The following is a 27744-nucleotide window of genomic DNA, read 5'->3' on the forward strand; positions in this document are numbered from 1 at the left end:
GTTTTTGTATTTAATTTTAAATACATTTGCAAATATTTCTAAAAACATGTTTTCACTTAGTCATTATGGGGTATTGTGTGTAGATGGGTTAGAAAAAATTGATGTAATCCATTTTGAAGTCGGACTGTACCACAACAAAATGTGGACTAAGTCAAGGGGTATGAATACTTTTTGAATTGACTGTAAATGATATGAGGGCAAATGCACTGTATATGGTGATATGAGAGGACACTGTGTATGGTGATATGAGAGGACACTGTATGGTGATAGAGGACACTGTATGGTGATAGAGGACACTATATGGTGATATGAGAGGACACTATATGGTGATATGAGAGGACACTGTGTATGGTGATATGAGAGGACACTATATGGTGATATGAGAGGACACTGTGTATGGTGATAGAGGACACTGTGTATGGTGATATGAGAGGACACTGTGTATGGTGATATGAGAGGACACTGTGTATGGTGATATGAGAGGACACTGTGTATGGTGATATGAGAGGACACTGTGTATGGTGATAGAGGACACTATATGGTGATATGAGAGGACACTGTGTATGGTGATATGAGAGGACACTATATGGTGATATGAGAGGACACTATATGGTGATATGAGAGGACACTGTATATGACATGAATAGGTCCATGTTTAAAAGAAAATGTAAGTCAGGCCCGAGGCATTTATGTTTTGTTTCTGAGAACAGATATTGCTGGGAAAAGAGACTCGCTGCACTGGTTTTCAAATCAAATTGTATTTGTCACATACATGGTTTTATGAAAACATTTAGCTTCTGTTTGTGAAAATACCTCAATGGGAAAAGACGTCCATCTAAATCATGCTATACCAGTCTGTCACTGCCATGACAAAAAAGTTTGCACTCTAATAGGAAGAAAAGGCACTCTTATGGCTCAGGCAGTAACGTTTGTCATTAAACAACCTCGGATAACGGGACTGTAGCTAGGTTTCCATGCAATTGACGACATTTTCATGCGAATATTCTGAAATCCGCATAAAGAAAATATGCCCGTTTCCACCACCGGATTTGTAGCAGATTTTTTAAAGTGCATGATGACGATGGGCACACAAAGTGTACTTCTTCGCTTACATTTGCATACACCCTGTAAAAAAAATCCCAAGTTCCGTGTGTTAAATGGGTTTCCTCTGTTTTCAACTCTACTGATAGTTTTGTCACAAAAAACACCTTGCGTTAAATAGCACATGTGGCTACTCTGGTCTTGAAACGTGCGATCTAGCCAACAACTGGCAGATACAGTGCAGGTAGACTGGTCTACACGATGAGATTATTATAGATAAAAGCCATTTGTATTTGTCAAACCGCGCACGGCAGTTGCATCGATAATCATATCACCAGAATCAGACCCTCGATATTAACTGGAAAGGCGCATCATGTACTTTCATCATAATTTATCTGTCGCCTAATAAACTGCATGGTTTCCTGAGTCGTAGTGGGAGGACCACACACCATATCCTCACGTGACTCCAAACTTACTTCGATATGATGGTTATTATATTAAAATGTGGACATGGAAGCGTTTTCACTGCCATTTATCGCATCATTAATTTTACCGACCAAAAAGATCCCACGATGTCGAACGAACAAATGGTCAGCATTTCCACTTCCTGTTTCCATCACAGCTCTCGTGATTTTTCTTTATATATGGCTAAGGCTTTACTCGCATAAAAACTGGATGAAAAACTTGGTTAATGTATTTGATCTCGAGGGGGGAGAAGAAAAAAAAACTAACACGCAAATCTCCATTATCATAGATGTTTTGACTATCGACAGATCTCTGTTTATTTAGACAAGGAAGTTGCGTATTTCCGGGTTTCGGTAACTTTTTATTTTAATGAAGCAACGTGACGTCGATATATCCCGACGGCAGAGACAGCTGATGCAAAACTTACACCTGCTTTTGTCGGCTACGTGATTTCAGCCACTCTTATTATAGTTATATAGAAAACGTATCCTTGTTGAAATACCGAACGTAAACATGTTGCCGCATGGTAGACTATCAGAATTATGTATTTTTCTACAGGCTATGTTTGTTTTAGCGTGCTGTTTCAGCGATATAGAATCGGGGCCTGTCGCGACGAGTGGATCTGTTCAACCAAACGGGGATCGTTTTAAACTCGAGGGTCGGGCAATCGTTCCTGGAGTGAAAACACAAGACTGGATTTCATCAGCCCGAGTCACGGTAGAGGGTGAAGAGTATATAGGCTTTATGAGGTTAGACTTGAGGCTTGAACGAAGAAAAACAACTAATGGTTACAGCTGTCGGGTTGTTGTGCAAGTTGAGGGCTAACACTAGCCGGGGCCCTGTGTTGTGGTCATTACTAGCAACCAGCCTTGATGTTGCTAGATTATTTTTTTTTTTGTGGTACCTTTTTAACACAATTTCGTGATATCCAATTGGTAGTTAGTCTTGTCCCATCACCAGTTTGTAGTTTACAGCTAGCCAACGACGTTATCGGTGTCATCATCTCAGTCTATTTGCAGTCTGGTTTATCAAATGCCTGATAATTGAGATGATAACTAATTGAGACTATGCTGAGTGTCCAACTTTTTCACGTGGTAAATTCCAAGTTCCACAGTGCATTGTCAAGGGGTTTAAGTAAATATTGTTTGCTAGTTAACTAGCACACACACACACACTTTTTGTTAGTTCCCACTCTGGCCAAGGGCCCAATTTGTCAAGGACCCCAACACCTGTTATAATGCCAGTTGGTAGAGCATGGCGCTTGTAACGCCAGGGTAGTGGGTTCGATTCCCGGGACCACCCATACGTAGAATGTATGCACACATGACTGTAAGTCGCTTTGGATAAAAGCGTCTGCTAAATGGCATTTATTATTATTATTATTATCAAACTGAACATGGCTGTTACTGTATAATGTTAATTGATTCCTTAGTAAATCCCTAACCTGCTATTTATAATTTCTCAATCCTCTCTGTCTCTCTGCAGAACTGATGGCAGCTTTGTCGTCAATGATGTTCCCTCGGGATCTTACGTTGTGGAAGTAATCTCACCTGGATACAAGTTTGATGCAGTCCGTGTAGACATCACATCTAAAGGAAAAATGAGGTATAGTTGTTTTGTTCAGGGTGTGAGAGTCGTTGAGGGAGGTGAACAAAACCGCATTTTTGTACCTTATCAGCATAACTTCATTAGAGGTCGACCGATTATGATTTTTCAACGCAGATGCTGATTATTGGAGGGCCAAAAAAAGCCAATACCAATTAATCTGCCGTTTTTATTTATTTAGTTGTAATAATGGCAATTATAACAATGAACACTTATTTTAACTTAATATAATACATTAATAAAATCAATTTAGCCTCAAATAAATAATGAAACATGTTCAATTTGGTTTAAAGTGTTGGAGAAGACAGTGAAAGTGCAATATGTGCCATGTAAGAAAGCTAACGTTTCAGTTCCTTGCTCAGAACATGAGAACATATGAAAGCTGGTGGTTCCTTTTAACATGAGTCTTCAATATTCCCAGGTAAGAAGTTTTAGGTTGTAGTTATTATAGGACTAGTTTTCTCTATACGATTTGTATTTCATTAACCTTTGACTATTGGATGTTCTTATAGGCACTTTAGTATTGCCAGTGTAACAGTATAGCTTCCGTCCCTCTCCTCGCCCCTACCTGGGCACGAACCAGGAACACAATGACAACTGCCACCCTCGAAGCATCGTTACCCATCGCTCCACAAAAGCCGCGACCCTTGCAGAGCAAGGGGAACAACCACTCCAAGTCTCAGAGCGAGTGACGTTTGAAATGCTATTAGCGCGCACCCCGCTAACTAGCTAGCTATTTCACGTCGGTTACACGAGCCTAATCTTGGGAGTTGATAGGCTTGAAGTCATAAACAGCTGCTGGCAAATGAATGAATGCTTACGAGCCTGCTGCTACCTACCATCGCTCAAATCATAGACTTAGTTATAACATGATAACACACAGAAATACGAGCCGTAGGTCATTAATATGGTCGAATCCGGAAACTCATCTTGAAAACAAGACTTTTATTCTTTCAGTGAAATACGGAACCGTTCCGTATTTTATCTAACGGGTGGCATCCATTAGTCTAAATATTTCTGTTACATTGCACAACCTTCAATGTTATGTCATAATTACGTAAAATTATGGCAAATTAGGCGGCCCAAACTGTTGCATATACACTGACTCTGTGTGCAATGAACGCAAGAGAAGTGACACAATTTCACCTGGTTAATAATATTGCCTGCTAACCTGAATTTATTTTAGCTAAATATGCAGGTTTAAAAATATATACTTCTGTGTATTGATTTTAAGAAAGGCATTGATGTTTATGGTTAGGTACACATTGGAGCAACGATACGCACCACATCGATTATATGCAACGCAGGACACGCTAGATAAACTAGTAATATCATCAACCATGTGTAGTTAACAGGTGATTATGATTGATTGATTGTTTCTTATAAGATAAGTTTAATGCTAGCTAGCAACTTACCTTGGCTTACCTCATTCACGTAACAGGCAGGCTCCTCGTGGAGTGCAATGAGAGGCAGGTGGTTAGTGTTGGAGAAGTTAACTGTAAGGTTGCAAGATTGAATCCCCCGAGCTGACAAGGTAAAAACCTGTCGTTCTGCCCCTGAACGAGGCAGTTAACCCACCGTTCCTAGGCCGTCATTGAAAATAAGAATGTGTTCTTAACTGACTTGCCCAGTTAAATAAAGTTTTTTTTTTTTTTTAAACGTCCAAGTCGGTGTCCAAAAATACCGATTTCCGATTGTTATGAAAACTTGAAATCGGTCCTAATTAATCGGCCATTCTGATTAATCGGTAGACCTCTAATAGGTACGAAGGGAGAGTCTAGTATAGTCTGGTCTATTAATCAGTCCACCATGTATTGTCCACATACTTGGGCCCTGATTTCCCGTTGACAGTATGAGACTAGCCTTATTCTGTGTCTGGGAGAAGTGCCCTTGATGTCTTGCCTCTTTGCCAGGCTTATAGCTAGTATACGTGGTAGGGAAGGAGACGACTTGATCTCTAAGCGGTGGTTGACTTCACAGGGCCCGCCTGGTGAACTTCATCAAGACGTCTGAGGTGATCCGGCAGCCGTACCCGCTCCAGCTGAGGTCCTCTGGGCCACACACCTACTTCATGAAGAGAGAGACCTGGGGGTGGACTGACTTCCTCATGAATCCCATGGTGAGATGATCAGATGCGAATGATGCATAGAATAGTGTTTACTGTGTATTCTGAAAGAGGGCCATGCTGTGTCATCAGATTCTAAGTAAATGTGAAGTTGCCGCTTTGTGATTGGAGGAGAGTCCTACTGTGGTAATAGTGTAGTATTACTGTATTGTAATTGCTTTACTGTCCCATGCAAAGGTATCATACCGGTCCTTCAACACACATGCCTCCCTAACAGGTGTCATTTAACTAGTGCCTTTTTTTTCGCATGGTGTTTGTACTAGTGAGTAATAGAATAAAAGGTCTAGCCAATATCAGAAAAATAATATGTGATGCCCTCTGCTGTTTAACATTTGACTGTCGTCAAGGCAAAGGGTTTGAAGAATCTGAAATATAATATATATTTAGATTTGTTTAACACTTTTTTTTTGTTTACTACGTCATCCCATTTGTGTTATTTCATAGCTTTGTCTTCACTATTATTCTACAATGTAGAAAATAGTCCAAATAAAGGAAAACCCCTGGAATGAGTGGTACTGTGTGTGTAATATACACGGTCGTTCCAAAAGTTTGGGGTCACTTTGTTTTTGAAAGAAAAGCATATATAGATACTCAACTAGTCTAAATAAGGCCAGTTTTATTGCTTCTTTAATCGGTACAAACGGTTTTCAGCTGTGCTAACATAATTTGCGAAGGGTTTTCTAATAATCAATTAGTCTTTTAAAATGATAAACTTAGCCAACACAACATTCCATTGGAACACAGGAGTGATGGTTGCTGATAATGGACCTTTGTACACCTGTGTAGATATTCCATAAAAAATCTGCCGTGTTCAGCTACAATAGTCATTTACAACATTAACAATGTCTACACTGTATTTCTCATCAATTTGATGTTATTTTAATGGACAAAAAAAATTGCTTTATTTTCAAAAACAGGGACATTTCTAAGTGATCCCAAACTTGTGTGTGTGTATTTTTTTACTCTGCATTGTTGGGAAAGGACCCATAAGTCTACACCTGTTGTTTACGAAGCGTGTGACAAATATTTGATTTAATGCGTGTCTGATTCCCCAGGTCCTGATGATGGTCCTTCCTCTGCTCATTATCGTCCTGCTCCCTAAGGTTGTCAACACCAACGACCCTGAGATGAGAAAGGTAAACAAGGACACCTGTACTCTGACACATCTCTACTCACCTGTTGTGAATTGTCTGCCATCCAGTACATTCAGCGTTGATACATTTAGATAAACTTGCTCATAATCTAAATGTATATTTCATAGTAAGGGAACTCTCCTCATCCCACCACCAATGTGAAGCACCTACATAATGTGTTTGTGCTGTCTTGCCAACTCTCATTGTCATGGCATAGCAGAAACAGATCTGAGACTAGGTCACACGAGTGTGATACGAACTAATCGTGTGTGTTTATTCACTCCCTGTTCCCAGGAAATGGAGCAGTCAATGAACATGCTGAACCCCAACCCTGAGCTACCTGACGTGTCTGAGTTCATGACCAAGCTGTTCTCCGGCTCCAAGAGCTCCAGCAGCAAGGCTGTAGGTGGCAGCAAGGCTAGTGGCCGCCCAGCAGTCAAGAGGAGGTAGTACCAGAACATTACATGTACCCCCGGGCCTGAGGAACCACTCTTAACTAGTCATACCATGGAAATAATAGCATTTTTAAAGAGCTTTTTCATTTGTACAGTTGTTTTTTGAGAGGGGTCTTTCATTTTGGTCTGAAATACAAGTCTGGCTGTCTGATTGTAAGTGGAATGATTGAGGATATGAGAAGGCTTGAGGTTAAAAAATATATATAAATTTTTGCACTGCGCTGTTGAAACCCATTTTACTCTTCATTTGATGTTTTGCATTGTACCTGTGAGTGACTTTGTTATGCCTGCTTGGTTCCTTAATATACTCCTTGTTGTTTAACCCTTGTCTCCTTGGCTAAATGGGATAACTGTCTCTAACAACCCTTGGGTGTGTGTACTACTTTGTCTGAGGCATCATACATGAATGTTAGTTCTAATTCTACTACTTGAATGAGAAAATGCATTCATATTGAGTTGTTTTTTTGTTTTTTTAGTTAGGGCCGAGGTCAGGGTATTCAACTCTGACCCTTACGAGGTCCGTAGCCTGCTAGTTTTCGGTTTCTATCTGATAATTCATTGCACCCACCTGGTGTCCCAGGTCTAAATCAGTCTCTGAATAGAGGATAAATATTATTATTATTATTTTAAAGCAGTGGAACTGGCTTCGAGGTCCAGAGTTGAATATGAGGGGTCTAAGTAATACAACTGTGAATGGACTGTAAAATGGATATAATTTTAATGATCCAAGAATGAAAAAAATACTTATTTAAATACCAAGTTGAATTAAAATGTAAACGGTGGAGCTGTCTCGTTATCAGTTGTGTTCTGTGAATGGTGTATTCCTTGAGGAGGGACCGTGAAATAATTGAACCTCATATAGTGTCAAAGGACACACACACACACACACACACACACACACACACACACACACACACACAGGTGTTTGTAGTCATGGCTTGGTGTGGCCTGATAACATTGGTTCATTCTCAGATTTAAAAAAAATAAAAAATAACATACCAAAAACTTGAATGGATAGCATCTGATCATAGATACAATTTGTCTCCATTAAGCCTACAAAACATTTACAATGAAACGCAAAATCACAATGATCACAAGAATGGCTTCTGATTAAAGTCTACATTGACATCGAAGGGAGCATGGGTATTTAAATTTAAAGATCCAGGCAGCCTCTCATTTTAACAAATTGTCAAGGTCACCCCCCCTCCTGGGGATGGTGGCATGGTCGATGCCGTTACAACGTTGGGGCGAAATCGAGTGGTTTGGTTCCAAAACGTGGGCCGCAGCTGGATAAGTCGTGTTTTTGCCCCTACTGGTGCTACAATGCGCCGAGATTTGTACTTTTAATTCGCACTTTGTTCCACCCACATTTTTACCACAGGGACAAGTTTATAAGGTAAATAATGATAACACCTTTTAATTGGGATCTGTTTCCCTGTTTGTGGGTGTTTTGAAAGATCTACATATATAAGTACCATTGCATTGAGTACAGCCATTACATTTGTAGTTTCCATCCAGTAGGGGCGCAAATAGACATTGTGCAGGGATACCTTGGGGTGGTAAATCAGAGTTCACCAATTGATCTCTGAGATTTCTGCCCCGCAAAAATATGACCAGGGGATGGTCCGAAAACACATGACCAGTACTGTCATCGGATCTTAGAATATGCCAATGATTGTGAACGATTCCCTTAATTTGTTCAGAGCACTTTGAATAGCGGGTAGATAAAATGCTTATTTTTGTGAGACTCCTTGAAAAAGATAATGTATCGGGTTGTTTAGAATTTTCTCAGTGGCAGTATTAATCTGACCATTTTTGTACCCCCTCTCCTTTAATTTTCTTTGCGTCTCAGCCATATTTCTGTCAATCTTTGGGAAGGGAACACCATAAAAAACGTTGGCAGGGCTCAGCGGGCGGCTGTCCTGTCGCCTCGGTGACCATAGAACATCTGTCGTCATTTTCTTTTCCATTTCCTGACTCTACGTGTTGAATCACCATCGTTCCCCTACACACAGCAGTTGATCTACTGTGCACGGCCCACATCCGCTATGTTCCCTCTCTTTGACTGTCGTGTTCTAGAACTACCTTACTGGGATGTCTGGCAGTTTTTCTGGGGATGTGGAACATCACTGATTACTGAACATTGATAATAATGTATCAACCAGTCAGTTTAATGGTTAACCCACATGAAAGTGGTTTAACGAGGCACAGTGTAGGTTATTTTCCAATTCTCCCGAGGTGAACACTGATCTGACCATGTATAAATGATTGGATTGCAGTTTGTGGGCTAGAGGGAGAGGTGAACCATATTTCACCTGATCACCTTTTAATTGCTTTGATTTCTGAGTGAAATTCTTAGTTATCATACCTTGGTTTGTGTTGTATATTGCATTTATCATAAAGTTGTCCCTGGGGTTTCTTAAAAAAAAAAAAACAGTGTATCACCTGCACAGTTTGTAAAGTGTGAATGAATTGAGATGACATCGTCATCCACTAGCTACGTCTCCCGACAACTTCTCCCCGGCTTGGACAGCTGTTTTGTTTTTTTGTTTTAAACGAAGGCAAGCAGAGGCAAAGTGTAAATATACATATTAAAACATATTGTCCATGATATATGTCCTCAATAAAAAAAACACTTGATGATCAACTACACTCAGGGTTGCCGTAGGAACAACTGTTCAGTTGGATGTCTATTTATAGAGCAATCTAACATGGGAGAGATTCAGCTTGGGTAACATCTGCAATGGCCCGCTATTCTCTGTCTAGATCCCTGTCCTCTAGGTGGGTGTCACTAGTCAGTCAGATCCCTGTCCTCTAGGTGGGTGTCACTAGTCAGTCAGATCCCTGTCCTCTAGGTGGGTGTCACTAGTCAGTCAGATCCCTGTCCTCTAGGTGGGTGTCACCAGTCAGTCAGATTGCTGAGGTGTCTCTTTGTTCTCTGTAAAACTCCTGATACATAGACAGGGTGTGACATGAATCCTGTCATTGACAGGAGAGATCATGTTGTTGTGATCCAGAAACAGAACAGTCGTGATGTGTTAGCGACTGTAGCCTAGGGACCAGTGACCCACGAGTCATCTGTTGCCCAGGGACCAATGATCCACGAGTCACCTGTAGCCCAGGGACCAATGACCCACGAGTCACCTGTAGCCCAGGGACCAATGATCCACGAGTCACCTGTAGCCCAGGGACCAATGACCCACGAGTCACCTGTAGCCCAGGGACCAATGTCACCTGTAGCCCAGGGACCAATGACCCACGAGTCACCTGTAGCCCAGGGACCAATGACCCACGAGTCACCTGTAGCCCAGGGACCAATGACCCACGAGTCACCTGTAACACAGGGACCAATGAACCACGAGTCACCTGTTGCCCAGGGACCCATGACCCACGAGTCACCTGTAACCCAGGGACCCATGACCCACGAGTCACCTGTAACACAGGGACCAATGAACCACGAGTCACCTGTATCCCAGGGACCAATGACCCACGAGTCACCTGTAGCCCAGGGACCAATGACCCACGAGGGACCAATGACCCACGAGTCACCTGTTGCCCAGGGACCAATGACCCACGAGTCACCTGTTGCCCAGGGACCCATGACCCACGAGGGACCAATGACCCACGAGTCACCTGTTGCCCAGGGACCAATGACCCACGAGTCACCTGTAGCCCAGGGACCAATGACCCACATGAGTCACCTCAGGTTACTGTCTCCTAGGTAGGTGGTGTCCTCTGCAAACCCTCCTATTAAATATGCAGAGGGTTTCCATCATTAATGCTCTATTGTGTTATACATGAATAATAATACATAATAATACATAATAATTACAGTCTGTGTAATAATAGCAGACTGGTCCCATGTTTATATTTTGGAACAGTTTTGAAGGGTGTCATTGTCTTTGCCCCCCCCCCCTATGCTGGGAACCATGTCCTTAGAAGTAGAACCATGTCCTTAGATGTAGAATCATGTCCTTAGATGTAGAATCATGTCCTTAGATGTAGAATCATGTCCTTAGATGTAGAATCATGTCCTTAGATGTAGAATCATGTCCTTAGATGTAGAACCATGTACTTAGATGTAGAACCATGTCCTTAGATGTAGCTTGGATGTAGAACCATGTCCTTAGATGTATAGATGTAGAACCATGTCCTAAGATGTAGAACCATGTCCTTAGATGTATAGATGTAGAACCATATCCTAAGATGTAGAACCATGTCCTTAGATGTATAGATGTAGAACCATATCCTAAGATGTAGAACCATGTCCTTAGATGTATAGATGTAGAACCATGTCCTAAGATGTAGCTTGGATGTAGAACCATGTCCTTAGATGTAGCTTGGATGTAGAACCATGTCCTTAGATGTAGCTTGGATGTAGAACCATGTCCTTAGATGTAGAATCATGTCCTTAGATGTAATAATAATAATAATATAAGCCATGTAGAAACATGTCCTTAGATGTAGAACCATGTCCTTAGATGTAGAACCATGTCCTTAGATGTAGAACCATGTCCTAAGATATAGAACCATGTCCTTAGATGTATAGATGTAGAACCGTGTCCTTAGATGTAGAACCATGTCCTTAGATGTATAGATGTAGAACCGTGTCCTTAGATGTATAGATGTAGAACCATGTCCTTAGATGTATAGATGTAGAACCATGTCCTAAGATGTAGAACCATGTCCTTAGATGTATAGATGTAGAACCGTGTCCTTAGATGTAGAACCATGTCCTTAGATGTATAGATGTAGAATCATGTCCTAAGATGTAGAACCATGTCCTTAGATGTATAGATGTAGAACCGTGTCCTTAGATGTAGAACCATGTCCTTAGATGTATAGATGTAGAACCGTGTCCTTAGATGTAGAACCATGTCCTTAGATGTAGAACCATGTCCTTAGATGTATAGATGTAGAACCATGTCCTAAGATGTAGAACCATGTCCTTAGATGTATAGATGTAGAACCGTGTCCTTAGATGTAGAACCATGTCCTTAGATGTATAGATGTAGAACCATGTCCTAAGATGTAGAACCATGTCCTTAGATGTATAGATGTAGAACCGTGTCCTTAGATGTAGAACCATGTCCTTAGATGTAGAACCGTGTCCTTAGATGTATAGATGTAGAACCGTGTCCTTAGATGTAGAACCATGTCCTTAGATGTAGAACCGTGTCCTTAGATGTAGAACCATGTCCTTAGATGTATAGATGCAGAACCATGTCCTTAGATGTAGAACCGTGTCCTTAGATGTAGAACCATGTCCTTAGATGTAGAACCGTGTCCTTAGATGTAGAACCGTGTCCTTAGATGTAGAACCGTGTCCTTAGATGTAGAACCATGTCCTTAGATGTAGAACCGTGTCCTTAGATGTATAGATGTAGAACCGTGTCCTTAGATGTAGAACCGTGTCCTTAGATGTAGAACCGTGTCCTTAGATATAGAACCATGTCCTTAGATGTAGAACCATGTCCTTAGATGTAGAACCATGTCCTTAGATGTAGAACCATGTCCATAGATGTATAGATGTAGAACCGTGTCCTTAGATGTAGAACCGTGTCCTTAGATGTAGAACCGTGTCCTTAGATGTAGAACCATGTCCTTAGATGTAGAACCATGTCCTTAGATGTATAGATGTAGAACCGTGTCCTTAGATGTAGAACCGTGTCCTTAGATGTAGAACCGTGTCCTTAGATGTAGAACCATGTCCTTAGATGTATAGATGTAGAACCGTGTCCTTAGATGTAGAACCGTGTCCTTAGATGTAGAACCGTGTCCTTAGATGTAGAACCGTGTCCTTAGATGTAGAACCGTGTCCTTAGATGTAGAACCATGTCCTTAGATGTATAGATGTAGAACCGTGTCCTTAGATGTAGAACCATGTCCTTAGATGTAGAACCATGTCCTTAGATGTAGAACCATGTCCTTAGATGTATAGATGTAGAACCGTGTCCTTAGATGTAGAACCATGTCCTTAGATGTAGGGTCTTCCATTCAAGGTCTGTTTTTGTAATAATACTTTCAACACGTTGTAAACAAAGCATTGTGTTTAACCAAAGAGCCTTCAGAGAATCCCTACGGATATTTTTCAATTGGTATTATGTCACTGATCAGATCAAAAAGGGGACACAAGCAGCACACTATACAGTAGAGAGCAAGATAAACATAGATCCATTCACAACATATGTCAGCGTCATCATGTCCTCTGGTCGCAACACAAGGCACAGAACCTTACAGAGGAAAGATTTTTACAGTAGAAAGGAGGTATGTGTTGCAATAGTATACAGCTTCAAAAACCCAACTCGACCTCATAGGTACTGCAGGTACTGCAGGTACTGCAGGTGAGGAGTGAGATATGCTGATTTCCAGTGACCACATTTTACAGTAGGGGCAATGACGATATGAAATGTAATATGTGTAGGTTATTTTGGGTTGGGATGTGTTTACATTAGTGGAGGCTGCTGAGAGGAGAACAGCTCATAATAATGGGTGGAATGGAATGGAATCAAACACCTGGAAACCATGGAAACCATGTGTTTGATGTATTGGATTCCATTCCATTGATTCCGCTCCGGCCATTACCACGAGCCCGTCCTCCCCAATTAACGTAACCACCAACCTCCTGTGGTTTACATGTACGTACGGTGTATTATCTGATTCACCTCTGCCTCTGCTTACAGAGGTAAAGAGGAATGATGGTTGTGTGTGTGTGTGTGGGTGTGTGTGTTCGTGATGAGTGGGCGTGTACAATCTCCATAAAGGCTTCTCATTTCCATTACATTGAAACTGCAGACCAGCATAACAACCTGTAAACATTGTATAATATTAGCCCTTGGATGCAAGATCAATCTACTTAAACTGAGAGAACACGACTAAAATGATATGAATAACGAGTATAACATTTGACTACTAGAAATGCACAAGGCAAAGTACGTTACATACAACTGTTAGTAAAACCTTTTACAAAAACGGAGGAAAAGGCTGGTTTTTTTTAATACTGTGCAGAAACATACTTGTTGAAATGTGTGTAATATGTTCAATATGTACATTCTATGTGAATCACAGAGTAGCTGTGATGAGTTAAATCATCTGCGTAGTGGGGTGGGGGTGGGGGGGATTATCAGTGGTCTTGTATGTCTTCCATTTCCTAATAATTGCTCCCACTGTTGATTTCTTCAAACCAAGTTGCTTACCTATTGCATATTCAGTCTTCCCAGCCTGGTGCAGGTCTACAATTTTGTTTCTGGTGTCATTTGACAGCTCTTTGGTCTTGGCCATAGTGGAGTTTGGAGTGTGACTGTTTGAGGTTGTGGACAGGTATCTTTTATACTGATAACAAGTTCAAACAGGTGCCATTAATACAGGTAACGAATGGAGGACAGAGGAGCCTCTTAAAGAAGAAGTTACAGGTCTGTGAGAGACAGAAATCTTGCTTGTTTGTAGGTGACCAAATACTTATTTTCCACCATAATTTGCAAATACATTCCTTAAAAATCCTACAATGTGATTTTCTGGATTTTTTTCTCTAATTTTGTCTGTCATAGTTGAAGTGTACCTATGATGAAAATTACAGGCCTCTCATCTTTTTAAGTGGGAGAACTTGCACAATTGGTGGCTGACTAAATACTTTTTTTCTGGGGGGCCCAGGGCCAAGTTTGGGAAACCCTGGGGTACATGACAAATTATGAGGTTCGAAAGCCTCCATTTAATGTGCAACTTTTTATAATTTGATAAAAGCACAGATGCATTTACCAGATACTGCTCAAACACTACGCCAGTTTTACAGTTCATAACGTTGGGGCAATTGTGCTCCGTTGATTAGTGCTTGGCACGAGCAACACCAGGTGTGGGTTTAAAACCCACATGGGCCATATATGCTGAACATATCTGCTTACTGTACAGGAGTTTTGGATTTTAAAAAAAGGGGTCTGCTGCTGAATGCCCAAATACATATACAGTGCCTTGCGAAAGTATTCGGCCCCCTTGAACTTTGCGAACTTTTGCCACATTTCAGGCTTCAAACATAAAGATATAAAACTGTATTTTTTTTGTGAAGAATCAACAACAAGTGGGACACAATCATGAAGTGGAACAACATTTATTGGATATTTCAAACTTTTTTAACAAATCAAAAACTGAAAAATTGGGCGTGCAAAATTATTCAGCCCCCTTAAGTTAATACTTTGTAGCGCCACCTTTTGCTGCGATTACAGCTGTAAGTCGCTTGGGGTATGTCTCTATCAGTTTTGCACATCGAGAGACTGACATTATTTCCCATTCCTCCTTGCAAAACAGCTCGAGCTCAGTGAGGTTGGATGGAGAGCATTTGTGAACAGCAGTTTTCAGTTCTATCCACAGATTCTCGATTGGATTCAGGTCTGAACTTTGACTTGGCCATTCTATGTTTATTTTTAACCATTCCATTGTAGATTTTGCTTTATGTTTTGGATCATTGTCTTGTTGGAAGACAAAATCTCTGTCCCAGTCTCAGGTCTTTTGCAGACTCCATCAGGTTTTCTTCCAGAATGTTCCTGTATTTGGCTCCATCCATCTTCCCATCAATTTTAACCATCTTCCCTGTCCCTGCTGAAGAAAAGCAGGCCCAAACCATGATGCTGCCACCACCATGTTTGACAATGGGGATGGTGTGTTCAGGGTGATGAGCTGTGTTGCTTTTACGCCAAACATAACGTTTTGCATTGTTGCCGAAAAGTTCAATTTTGGTTTCATCTGACCAGAGCACCTTCTTCCACATGTTTGGTGTGTCTCCCAGGTGGCTTGTGGCAAACTTTAAATGACACTTGTTATGGATATCTTTAAGAAATGGCTTTCTTCTTGCCACTCTTCCATAAAGGCCAGATTTGTGCAATATACGACTGATTGTTGTCCTATGGACAGAGTCTCCCACCTCAGCTGTAGATCTCTGCAGTTCATCCAGAGTGATCATTGGCCTCTTGGCTGCATCTTTGATCAGTCTTCTCCTTATATGAGCTGAAAGTTTAGAGGGATGGCCAGGTCTTGGTAGATTTGCAGTGGTCTGATACTCCTTCCATTTCAATATTATCGCTTGCACAGTGCTCCTTGGGATGTTTAAAGCTTGGGAAATATTTTTGTATCCAAATCCAGCTTTAAACTTCTTCACAACAGTATCTCGGACCTGCCTGGTGTGTTCCTTGTTCTTCATGATGCTCTCTGCGCTTTTAACGGACCTCTGAGACTATCACAGTGCAGGTGCATTTATACGGAGACTTGATTACACACAGGTGGATTGTATTTATCATCATTAGTCATTTAGGTCAACATTGGATCATTCAGAGATCCTCACTGAACTTCTAGAGAGAGTTTGCTGCACTGAAAGTAAAGGGGCTGAATAATTTTGCACGCCCAATTTTTCAGTTTTTGATTTGTTAAAAAGTTTGAAATATCCAATAAATGTCGTTCCACTTCATGATTGTGTCCCACTTGTTGTTGATTCTTTACAAAAAAATACAGTTTTATATCTTTATGTTTGAAGCCTGAAATGAGGCAAAAGGTCGCAAAGTTCAAGGGGGCCGAATACTTTCGCAAGGCACTGTATATACTGTATTCCACACCACATCATGTCATCTTGCTGTTGATGGCCGGGTTCTGTCCGCACCAGTACAGCTTATCCTCCCCTCTCTTCTTCCTCCACTGACACATCAACAGCATCTTAAAGGTCTTCTGAAAAGTCTTGTTACACAACGCATAACACATGGGGTTGATGGTGCTGTTGACATAGCAGAGCCAGTAGCCCAGGTGCCAGAGAGACACAGGGATGCAGTCAGAACAGAAGGTGGAGATGAGCACCATGATATTGTACGGAGTCCATGTTAGGATGAAGGCCAGGAGGATGGCACTGAGGGTCTGGGCAGCTTTCTTCTCCTTGATGAGGACCATCCTCTTCCTCTTGGTGATCTGGCTTTTCAGGACGGGGTCCATGGGCTTGGTGGTGGTTGAGGATGATGGACAGGCGTTCTGGTGTTGGTTCTGTCCTCCTGTCTGGTCAGACTCAGAGAGACATGGAGGGGCTGTTTTAGGGTCTGTGTTGGGGTTTTTGTCATTCTGAGGGCTGCTGATATCCTTCGAGACTGGTTTGAACTTGTAGGAGATGCCCTTCTTGTTGGGTTTTTTCGGAGGTGGGGTGGCGGTCGGAAAGTACTCGCTTTCTTCATCATCACCGTAACCAGCGGGCGCCTGTCCGTTTTCAGTCTGACCTTGACCTTTGGACGACCCCTGGGAATTTGCAGCGGAAACAGGATGATGATTCTCCTCGTCAGATGAGGTGTAGCTGTTGAAGGATATGACCTGGTCGGCCCGGGCCCAGGCCAACTCGTCCGACCGGGTCGTGGTCTTGGTGACGTTACTCTGATTGGACGAGGACCACGAGGCCTGGTTCCTTCTGTCCCTCCTGTCGTTGCTGGAGCTGAAACACGACTGTAACAGAACTGTTTTCTGGGGTTTATTAACAGTCTCTGGGGGACCAGATGTGGTGAGGCCCTGCAGCTCAGCCAGGTCCTTGGTGCGTTTCTCTGTCTCCTTGTAGATCTTACAGTAGAGGAATGTCATGATTGAGACAGGGATGTAGAAGGCAGCGATGGCGGTGCCGAACGTGATCACCGGCTCGGAGAAGAACTGGATCTGGCACTGGTCTGCCGGGACCGTCCGGCCTCCGACAAAGTACTGCCAGCACAGGATAGGCGGCGCCCAGAGGACAAACGACACTAGCCACGCTAGACCAATCATAATAGCCGCCCTCTTCGGCGTCCTCTTGGCCCTATAGGTCAACGGCCTTGTGATGGAGAAGTACCTGTCGAAACTGATGACTAACAAGTTCATAACGGAGGCATTACTGGCCACGTAATCCATGGCTAACCAGAGGTCACAGGCTAGGTTCCCTAAGGACCAATAGCCCATTAGAATGTATGAGGTGTATAAGTTCATGGACAGAACTCCTATTATGAGGTCAGCGAAAGCTAAGCTGAGAAGGTAGTAGTTGTTGACTGTCTTTAGTTGACTGTTGACCTTGAACGACAGCATCACAAGAACATTGCCTACAACTGTTATCAGGCTGACGATGGCTGATACGGTTCCTATGGTGATGACCTCCCATAGGTTGTGTGGGACGGGCTGAATGTCTGATGTGTTGCTTTCGAACGTGGAGTTTTGGATCTGGAGGTCCTTGACGTCCATTTTGAGTGGTTGTCTCTTTATGTTACAGTGAAGCGATAGATAGGGAAATGTCTCTCTGTGGCTCCATTATTGTTTACCGTTGGCTCCCCTGAAAGAAACGGGAAAAAAACAAGGATAAGACACACTATCTATATATTGGTGTATCTTTCAAAAATCAGTTTAGGCTTTTTGACTTAAAATGTAAATAAAAAATAAAATCATATGTAATTTGTTGTTTGATAAATGTTAATCACTGAAGTTTTCTATTTGGTTTATAATTAAACAATTTATCATTCATGTTTTTCATATCTTGTCATTTTGAAGTCATTCAATGATGAATCATTGTCAGGCGGAAACAATGACCCGAGGTGGGGGTGACAGCGGGGCCTTGAGTGGTGAACACAGGGTCCGGGGAAGACGGACAATATGGAACGGAATGGGCAAAAGGGACCATTATCAAGGCGGAGTTGTGCGGCGGGTCACCTGCCACATTTGGAAGGGTGAGGAGCTGGCAAAACGTATCACAGTCAAATAGCTGCTGTTGTTGCGATATCGATAATTAGTTTATTAGCTAGCTTAGCTGACATGTTGAACATCTCCGGAAGGTCTTTGAACTAAAATTGGCTAGTTATCGATCACGTTTTCAAGTGAAACACGCGTCATTGGAAGTCATGTGTGTAATGTTGTTGGTGTTGCTATGCACAGCGCATGCCGAATGGCCAGTGTGGGACACTTCTCACCTCCGCAAGGATGTAAACATATTGAGTTAGTTTTTTTTACACATTTCATCAATATCAATTGCTCTCATTCAACATCATTTTCACATATGGAAAAAGTTGTAGACAGCCAATTGGAAGCTTGAGAGAATTCCAAAAAAGACAGTCAAATCTTTGACATTGTTACATGTTGAGTTTATATTTTTTTGTTCAGTGTAGTTTTAAACATGTCTATTGCAGATTGAGTTACAAAACCATGATGCATCTGCAAAAATCAACTATCAATCTGATGACCAATATGTCAAGTTTTTGGCAAAGTATCTTACTTTAAATACATTTGACATTTTTGCCTGAATTTTGTACATTTTCACTCCAAAATTCTCAGGTCATTTTATACCATTTTTACTTGAGAAAAAATGATTAAAACAATTTTTACAATAAATATGTTGCTGTAGTTTGTCCATAAATCATACAAACTAGTTTCATTTGCTTATATTTTTATTTTACCTTCATTTAACTCGGCAAGTCAGTTAAGAACAAATTCTTTTTTCAATGACTGCCTAGGAACAGTGGGTTAACTGCCTTGTTTAGGGACAGAACAACAGATTTGTACCTTGTCAGCTCGGGGATTTGAACATGAAACCTTTTGGTTACTAGTCCAACACTCTAACCACTAGACTACCCTGCCCTGCACTCAGAATGGGGTACTTATTCTGATCAAAAAACATAATTATAATTATGAAATAAGTACAGATCCTAATCTCAGTCATCAAACTTTGTAAAAAAAAAAAAAGTTTGTTGGGGGCGGGGGGGTCTAATGTCGGTAAGGAATGCTTGATGTTTTCCTTTTAAATGACCTAACCAGTGTGGTCCTGACAACAGATTCAGCTCTGTCCTGACTGAGAAGGTCATTCAGTATATGCTTGAGCTTAAAGCTGAAGCTTTGATGAACAGTGCTGTCAGTCCCGCCTATCAGTTAGGCTCGTCTTACAACCTGTGATAGTATCAGTTAGGCTCGTCTTACAACCTGTGATAGTATCAGGAAGAGATCCTTATCTCAAGCCTGCCTGGTTGAACATAAAACATCTCTCCCTCAACCTAGAATACTAAACATTTAGGGTTAGAGAGGTACTAGGGCTGGAGCAATGCTCTGATAAGGCCTCTGTGTGAAGGACATGAACGTTAGGTTGACTTAATTAAGTGATTTTATAACACAATCTCTTTCTCTACCTCCCGCTCCCTCCTTCTACCCCAGCATATCTCTATCCTTTCTACCTTGTTCAATTTGCCTTTCTCTCCCTCTATCGCCCTGCCCCTCTCTCCCCCTCTGTCTCTCTGCCCCTCTTTCCCCTGTCTAGTCAGCCCTGCCCAACCTGTGATAGTATCAGTTAGGCTCCCAACCTCAATAGTATCAGTTAGGCTGCCCCTGTCTCCCCCTCTCTCCCTCCATAGCCCTGCCCCAACCTGTGATAGTATCTCTCCCCCTCTGTCTCCCTGACCCTCTCTCCTCCCTCTGATCTCCCAGTGCCCCTCTCAACCTCTCTATCTCCCTGCCCCTCTCGCCCCCCTCTGCCTCCCTGACCCTCTTAGGCCCCAACCTCTGCCTCCCTGCCCTGTGATAGTATCAGTCTCTCCCCTCTGCCTCCCTGCCCCAGATAGGCTCTCCCCTGTGATCTGCCTCCCTGCCCCAGTTAGGCTCTCCCCTCTGCCTCCCAGTTAGCCCCTCTTCCCCTGTGATAGTATCTCTCCCCCCTCTGCCTAGTATCAGAAGACATGCCCCTATCCAGAACCTCTCTTCCCTTCTATCTCCCTGCCCCTCTCGCCCCACTTATCTCCCTGCCCCTCTCTCCTCCTCTATCTCCCTGACCCTCTCTCCTCCTCTATCTCCCTGCCCCTCTCGCCCCCTCTTATCTCCCTGCCCCTCTCTCCTCCTCTCTCTCCCCTGACCCTAATCTCCACCCTGATCTCCCTGACCCTTACATATGTATCCTTTTATTTAGCCTCCCTGCCCCTCTACTCCCCATCTGCCTCACTACCCCTCTGTCCTCTATCTCCCTGCCCCTCTTTTATTAGGAAGAGATCCTTATCTCCCTGCCCCATCTCTCCTCCCTAGAATCTCCCATTTAGACCCTGGAGCAATGCTCTGATCCTCTATCTCCCTGCCCCTCTCGCCTCCTCTCTACCCCAGCATATCTCCCTGACCTTGTCAATGTGCCTTTCTCCCCTCTATCTCCCTGCCCCTCTCTCCCCCTCTGTCTCCTGCCCCTCTTTCCCCCCCTGACCCTCTCTCCCCCTCAATCTCCCTGCCCCTCTCGCCTCTCTATCTCCCTGACCCTCTCTCCCCCTCTGTCTCCCTGCCCCTCTCGCCTCTCTGCCTCCCTGACCCTCTCTCCCTCCCTGACCCTCTCGCCCCCTCTGCCTCCCTGACCCCTCTCTCCCCCTCTGCCTCACTGCCCCTCTCTCCCCCTCTATCTCCCTGCCCCTCTCGCCTCTCTATCTCCCTGATCTTCTCGCCCCCTCTTCCTCCCTGCCCCTCTCTCCCTCTCTGCCTCCCTGCCCCTCTCTCCCCCTTTGTCTCACTGCCCCTCTCTCCCCCTCTATCTCCCTGCCCCTCTCAGTGTCAGAGGGTTACTGTGGTGATGTGGCTTGGTGGCCCCAGTGCTTAATTTGAAATGGATCCTGCTGGAACAGGATTCGTCACCCCTCAGTTTTATGGACTGTTTCGTTCCAGAACCTATTTCCCAGGATCCAGTACCTCTAGTGGCGTGAAACATCATTTCCACTGTTTGCAATGTAAATTCATAATTCAAGTTGCCTCCTCTGTAATTCTCCTGCCCCCTAAAAAAAAGGTTAGCCTAATGTGAAAACGTAGATGTTCTGCCAGTGCCTGTTATTCTAAGAACTTATTTGGTTTGGGCCCTGCCCAGGTCTATGGTTTACACAACACTGTAGCCTAGAGACCAGTTGCTGTTGCTGTGTGCCTGTATCTCTCACAGAACAAGAATGAGATTCACTTTCTATGATCTCTTTCCCTCTCTCTGCTCTGATAGTGACGAGCCTGCAACTCTCATCTCTCCATAGTTGTACTTTATCATTTATTTCCTAATAGAATCATAGCCATGGGAGGGGTCTTAGTGGGGATGCAGCACCACTGATAAATGAAAATACATTTGCCAAAGTTATTGAGTTATATTTATTTTCAGAAATAAATTAAATAATTCATAATACTACCCCAGGAGTAGCTTATAATTTAGCCACAGAGGATCAATAGCTTTTTTTCCTTCTTTTTAAATAGCCTAGCTGTGGATTGTGTGTAATCCAATCACAAGGCATGCCTACAGCCGAGAACACGTGGCAAATCTATCAGTGAACAGAATGCAGCCAAAAAAAAGGCCTTTTTCAATATTTCAAATACAATCGTTGGGATAGCACAGGTTGGAAAGCAAATGTCTCCTGCTGAAACAAAAATACTTGTCTTTAGGCTACGAAAATATTTGATCAATTTCGAAATAGCCCGATTGAGCGAACAGTATTGTTTTTTTACAAATGAAAACGAAAGAGATGGTCTTTTGGCACCAGCACATCGGCCATTGCCGGTGAGTGAGCTGCGCATCACTGGGTGAGTCATTGAAACTGTAAAGATTTTTTGGACTGTAATTTCCTCTTCAAATTGTACAATAGGTGTCTCCTCCACACACCAAGGCTATTGATGGATTCAATAGGTGTCTCCTCCACACACCAAGGCTATTGATGGATTCAATAGGTGTCTCCTCCACACACCAAGGCTATTGACGGATTCAATAGGTGTCTCCTCCACACACCAAGGCTACTGACGGATTCAATAGGTGTCTCCTCCACACACCAAGGCTATTGACGGATTCAATAGGTGTCTCCTCCACACACCAAGGCTATTGACGGATTCAATAGGTGTCTCCTCCACACACCAAGGCTATTGACGGATTCAATAGGTGTCTCCTCCACACACCAAGGCTATTGACGGATTCAATCGGTGTAATTTGTAAGTCGCTCTGGATAAGAGCGTCTGCTAAATGACTTAAATGTAATGACTTAAATGTAAATGGTGTCTCCTCCACACACCAAGGCTATTGACGGATTCAATAGGTGTCTCCTCCACACACCAAGGCTATTGACGGATTCAATAGGTGTCTCCTCCACACACCAAGGCTATTGACGGATTCAATAGGTGTCTCCTCCACACACCAAGGTTATTGACGGATTCAATAGGTGTCTCCTCCACACACCAAGGCTATTGATGGATTCAATAGGTGGCACCTCCACACACCAAGGCTATTGATGGATTCAATGGGTGTCTCCTCCACACACCAAGGCTATTGACGGATTCAATCGATGTCTCCTCCACACACCTAGGCTATTGACGGATTCAATACAAGGTCGATTTTAAGTTGGCCTGGGGGGCCCCTCTCTCCTCTCAGAGGGTTACTGTGGTGACGTGTTGGCCTGGTGGCCCCTCTCTCCTCTCAGAGGGTTACTGTGGTGACGTGTTGGCCTGGTGGCCCCTCTCTCCTCTCTAGAGAATTACTGTGGTGACGTGTTGGCCTGGTGGCCCCTCTCTTCTCTCAGAGGGTTACTGTGGTGACTTGTTGGCCTGGTGGCCCCTCTCTCCTCTCAGAGGGTTACTGTGGTGATGTGATGGCCTGGTGGCCCCTCTCTCCTCTCAGAGGGTTACTGTGGTGATGTGTTGGCCTGGTGGCCCCTCTCTCCTCTCAGAGGGTTACTGTGGTGACGTGTTGGCCTGGTGGCCCCTCTCTCCTCTCAGAGGGTTACTGTGGTGACGTGTTGGCCTGGTGGCCCCTCTCTCCGTGTTTTGCCCACACTGAAAGATTAGTCACTGTAGAGAAGAGAGAGGAGCAGCAGTCCACAGCTCTCCAGAGGACTCTTCGTGGGCGGAAATGTGTTTAGGAGACGCTTTTCTGGGCAATTAGTGTATCCATGAAATCAGGAATTGTGTCCACATAATGAGCCCCCCCCCTTTCGCACTCTCATTTTCTCATTCTCTCTCTTTGCTCTCTATGCCCCCCCCACCCCCCCCCCCCCCGACTGGTGCCTGCTCTGTAGCAGCTTTAGCTGTGTGGTCATGCTGTATCCTAACCTGACTGTTGTAAATCCGAGGCGTTGTGTTGGAGTATCCACTTGTGTTTGTTATGCCGGGAGAACAGGACAAATCGTGACGATCTGGAGGCCGGTAGGTCACAGACTCCTCCAACTCTCATAGCTTGCACACAACTTTTCACTATGTTCACTAAGTAGCCTACACGTTTGTAATAAAAAAAAACATCAGTATTCTTTTATGTAAGAGGAAAATGAGAATGTAGGGGCCTAAGCAGGGCAGCATGTACCTTATCATGTTACCTTCCTACAGACGGACATGTTGATTAGCTGGATGCCAGCTTGAGGATGACATTTTTACTTTTAACTTTTCCCCGTTTTTCTCCTCAAATTCGTGGTATCCAATAGGTAGTTACAGTCTTGTCCCATCGCTGAAACTCCCGTACGGAGGCGAAGGTCGAGAGCCTGCCAAACCTCACTGCTTCTTGACACACTGCTCGCTTGAATCGGAATTAAATTAAATTCAGTTTAGGTCAAATCCTGAATCGAAATGGGAATTGACCTCAACCCTGGTAGCTATTCTTCTCTGGCTGTGAGCTCAGCTGTGGGTCAAGGAAAATAGAGGTGAGTCTCTGTTATCTTACCTTAACTATGTAAGAATGCTACTGTGACTTTACAATTACTTTACACTGATCATCAAGCATCTGGCAGCACGAGGACAAGAAGCATGACTTCATACGGGACAATCTACAAATGTCAGGGGAGGCAGGTAGCCTCGTGGTTAGAGTGTTGGCCCAGTAACTGAAAGGTTGCCGGATTGAATCCTTGAGCTGTCAAGGGGAAAATGTGTCGTTCTGCCCCAGAACGAGGCAGTCTAACCCATTGTTCCCCGGTAGGCCGTCATTGTAAATAAGAATATGTTTAGAACTGACTTGCCTAGTTAAATAAAGGTTAAATAAATAAAAAAATGTCTACTCAACTGCAATTATCACTTTGCAAAACTGCTTCTCCCACTTTCAAGGGAGACAGAGGGTGAGACATACACACACCTGAATACCTGCATCCCCTCTAGTATTCTGTACAGAGTGTTCTGTTCAGAGTGTTCTGTTCAGAGTGTTCTGTTCAGAGTGTTCTGTACATAGTGTTCTGTTCAGAGTGTTCTGTACATAGTGTTCTGTACATAGTGTTCTGTTCAGAGTGTTCTGTTCAGACTCTGTACAGTCCATGACCTACTGCTCTAATAATTATACATTTTATAATTAATTTTAATTTAAATATTATTTTACTTTCTAGATATAAGAAAAAAATAAAATATTAAAATGGATATTAGCATTAAAGCTGCAACAACAACAAAAATCTCTCAGCCCCATGTCAAAATGTGTAGAATTGCAGGAATTTAATTTGAAAACGGCTAAATGTTCTTTCAGATGCCAAGAGGTGGGCCTTGAAAATGTTCCTTCCAAGGGCCCGAGACTTGCTTCGTCCAGCCATGCACTGCCAAAGTCATAGTACAACTCATTGTTTGCTATTTTTATATCGAGGTCCCGGAAGAATTTGCTATCACAAAAGGGGTCCTTGGACCCGAAAAGTTTGAGAGTTCCCTTACACAATAGGAAGATAAAATGAAAGAACTTCTAGATCGAGGTTTAAAACTAATTCCCCAGGACAACTCTGCCATCCACATCTGCTGTGAAATCAACTGTAACCAGGGGACTGCTTGACTTTTATCAGTTCTAGACCTTCATTAAAATAACCCTCTCTCTCCTGTTCAAAGCTCTTATGCAATACACAGTCATCTAAAGTGGAACATCGTACAGCAGGTGAAACTATCAGAACACAAGTCTTAGTTGGGGTTTTATTCCCTGTCGTAGGCCTATACAAGAGGCCTGAGTCATACCTAAAGCATGTGATGATCAAATCAAATTGTATTAGTCACATGCGCCGAATACAACAGTTAAAGGCTGACTTACAAGCCCCTAACCAACAATGCAGTAAGAATAAGAAGTATAAGTAACAAGTAATTAAAGAGCAGCAGTAAAATAACAATAGCGAGGCTATATACAGGGGTTACCAGTACAGAGTCAATGTGTGGGGGCACCGGTTAGTCGAGGTAATTGAGGTAATATGTACATGTAGGTAGCGTTATTAAAGTGACTATGCATAGATGATAACAACAGAGACTAGCAGCAGTGTAAAGGGGGGAGGGGGCAATAGAAATAGTCTGGGTAGCCATTTGACTAGATGTTCAGGAGTCTTATGGCTTGGGAGGTAGAAACTGTTTAGAAACTGTTTAGAAGCCTCTTGGACCTAGACTTGGCCCTCCGGTACCGTTGCCATGCGGTAGCTGTAGTCTTTGACAATTTTAGGGCCTTCCTCTGACACCACCTGGTATAGAGGCACTGTATAGAGGTCCTGGATGACAGAAAGCTTTGCCCCAGGGATGTACTGGGCCTGTACACACTATCCTCTGTAGGGCCTTGTGGTCGGGGGCTGAGCAGTTGCCATACCAGGCAGTGATGCAATCAGTCAGGATGCTCTCGATGGTGCAGCTGTAGAACCTTTTGAGGACCCATGCCCTTCTCCTGGGGGGGAATAGGTTTTGTCGTGCCCTCTTCACAACTGTCTTGGTGTGCTTGGACCATGTTAGTTTGTTGGTGATGTGGACACCAAGGAAGCTCTCAACCTGCTCCACCCCATGAGAATGGGGGCATGCTCGGTCCTCTTTTTTCTGAAGTCCACAAGCATCTCCTTTGTCTTGATCACGTTGAGGGAGAGGTTGTTGTCCTGGTACCACACGGCCAGGTCTCTGACCTCCTCCCTATAGGCTGTCTCGTCGTTGTCGGTGATCAGGCCTACCACTGTTGTGTCATCGTCAAACTTAATGATGGTGTTGGAATCATGCCTAGCTGTGCAGTTATAAGTGAACAGGGAGTACAGGAGGGGACTGAGCAGGCACCCATGAGGGGCCCCTGTGTTGAGGGTCAGTGTGGCAGATGTGTTGTTACCTATCCTTACCACCTGGGGGCAGCCCGTCAGGAAGTCCAGGATCCATTTGCAGAGGGAGGTGTTTAATCCCGGGGTCCTTATCTTAGTGATGAGCTTTGAGGGCACTATGGTGTTGAACACTGAGCTGTAGTCAATGAATAGCATTCTCACATAGGTGTTCCTTTTTTCCAGGTGGGAAAGGGCAGTGTGGAGTGCAATCATCGGTGGATATGTTTGGGCGGTATGCAAATTGGAGTGGGTCTAGGATTTCTGGGATGATGGTGTTGATGTGAGCCATGACCAGCCTTTCAAAGCACTTCATGGCTACAGACAGGAGTGCTACGGGTCGGTAGTCATTTAGGCAGGTTACCTCACTGTTCTTGGGCACAGGGACTATGGTGGTCTGCTTAAAACATGTTGGTATTACAGACTCGGTCAGGGAGAGGTTGAAAATGCCAGTGAAGACACTTGCCAGTTGATCAGCGCATGCTTGCAGTACACGTCCTGGTAATCCGTCTGGTCCTGTGGCCTTGTGAATGTTGATCTGTTTAAAGATCTTACTCACATTGGCTGCAGAGAGCGTGACCACACAGTCTTCCAGAGCAGCTAGTGCTCTCATGCATGTTTCAGTGTTATTTGCCTCGAAGCGAGCATAGAAGTAGTTTAGCTCATTTGGTAGGCTCGTGTCACTGGGCAGCTCTCGGCTGTGCTTCCCTTTGTGTTTGCAAGCCCTTCCACATCCGACGAGCATCAGAGCCGGTGTAGTAGGATTCGACCTTAGTCCTGTATTGACGCTTTGCCTGTTTGATGGTTCGTTGGAGGGCATAGAAGGATTTCTTATAAGCTTCCAGGTTAGTGTCCCATTCCTTGAAAGCGGCAGCTCTGGCCTTTAGCTCAGTGCGGATGTTGCCTGTAATCCATGGCTTCTGGTTGGGGTA

At 43.5% G+C, this 27744-nt stretch overlaps 2 protein-coding genes across 2 annotated transcripts; one reads left to right on the forward strand and one right to left on the reverse strand.

The window, feature by feature from the left end:
• Positions 1 to 1869: 1869 nt before the first annotated feature.
• Positions 1870 to 7606, forward strand: LOC123991544 (ER membrane protein complex subunit 7-like). The gene is made up of 5 exons (XM_046293167.1): positions 1870 to 2255; positions 2992 to 3111; positions 5092 to 5230; positions 6292 to 6372; positions 6664 to 7606. Exons 1-5 carry the CDS (start codon positions 2020 to 2022, stop codon positions 6817 to 6819), a joined length of 732 nt encoding a protein of 243 aa, XP_046149123.1. The 5' UTR covers positions 1870 to 2019; the 3' UTR covers positions 6820 to 7606.
• An 8818-nt stretch (positions 7607 to 16424) lies between these two features.
• On the reverse strand, positions 16425 to 18119 carry LOC123991679 (muscarinic acetylcholine receptor M5-like). The gene has a single exon (XM_046293326.1). It carries the CDS (start codon positions 18036 to 18038, stop codon positions 16425 to 16427), a length of 1614 nt encoding a protein of 537 aa, XP_046149282.1. The 5' UTR covers positions 18039 to 18119.
• Positions 18120 to 27744: the final 9625 nt, after the last annotated feature.

Source organism: Oncorhynchus gorbuscha, linkage group LG12 (assembly GCF_021184085.1).
Source record: "Oncorhynchus gorbuscha isolate QuinsamMale2020 ecotype Even-year linkage group LG12, OgorEven_v1.0, whole genome shotgun sequence".
In the NCBI taxonomy this organism is placed as follows: Eukaryota; Metazoa; Chordata; class Actinopteri; order Salmoniformes; family Salmonidae; genus Oncorhynchus; species Oncorhynchus gorbuscha.

What these genes read in the sequence shown, in the direction of transcription:
- LOC123991544 (XM_046293167.1), top strand. Translation starts at nt 2,020, where the DNA reads ATGTTGCCGCATGGTAGACTATCAGAATTATGTATTTTTCTACAGGCT. An exon ending in ACATCTAAAGGAAAAATGAG is followed by an intron (nt 3,112 to 5,091) that starts GTATAGTTGTTT and finishes TTGACTTCACAG; the next exon opens with GGCCCGCCTGGTGAACTTCA. An exon ending in ACTTCCTCATGAATCCCATG is followed by an intron (nt 5,231 to 6,291) that starts GTGAGATGATCA and finishes CTGATTCCCCAG; the next exon opens with GTCCTGATGATGGTCCTTCC.
- LOC123991679 (XM_046293326.1), bottom strand. Translation starts at nt 18,038, where the DNA reads ATGGACGTCAAGGACCTCCAGATCCAAAACTCCACGTTCGAAAGCAAC.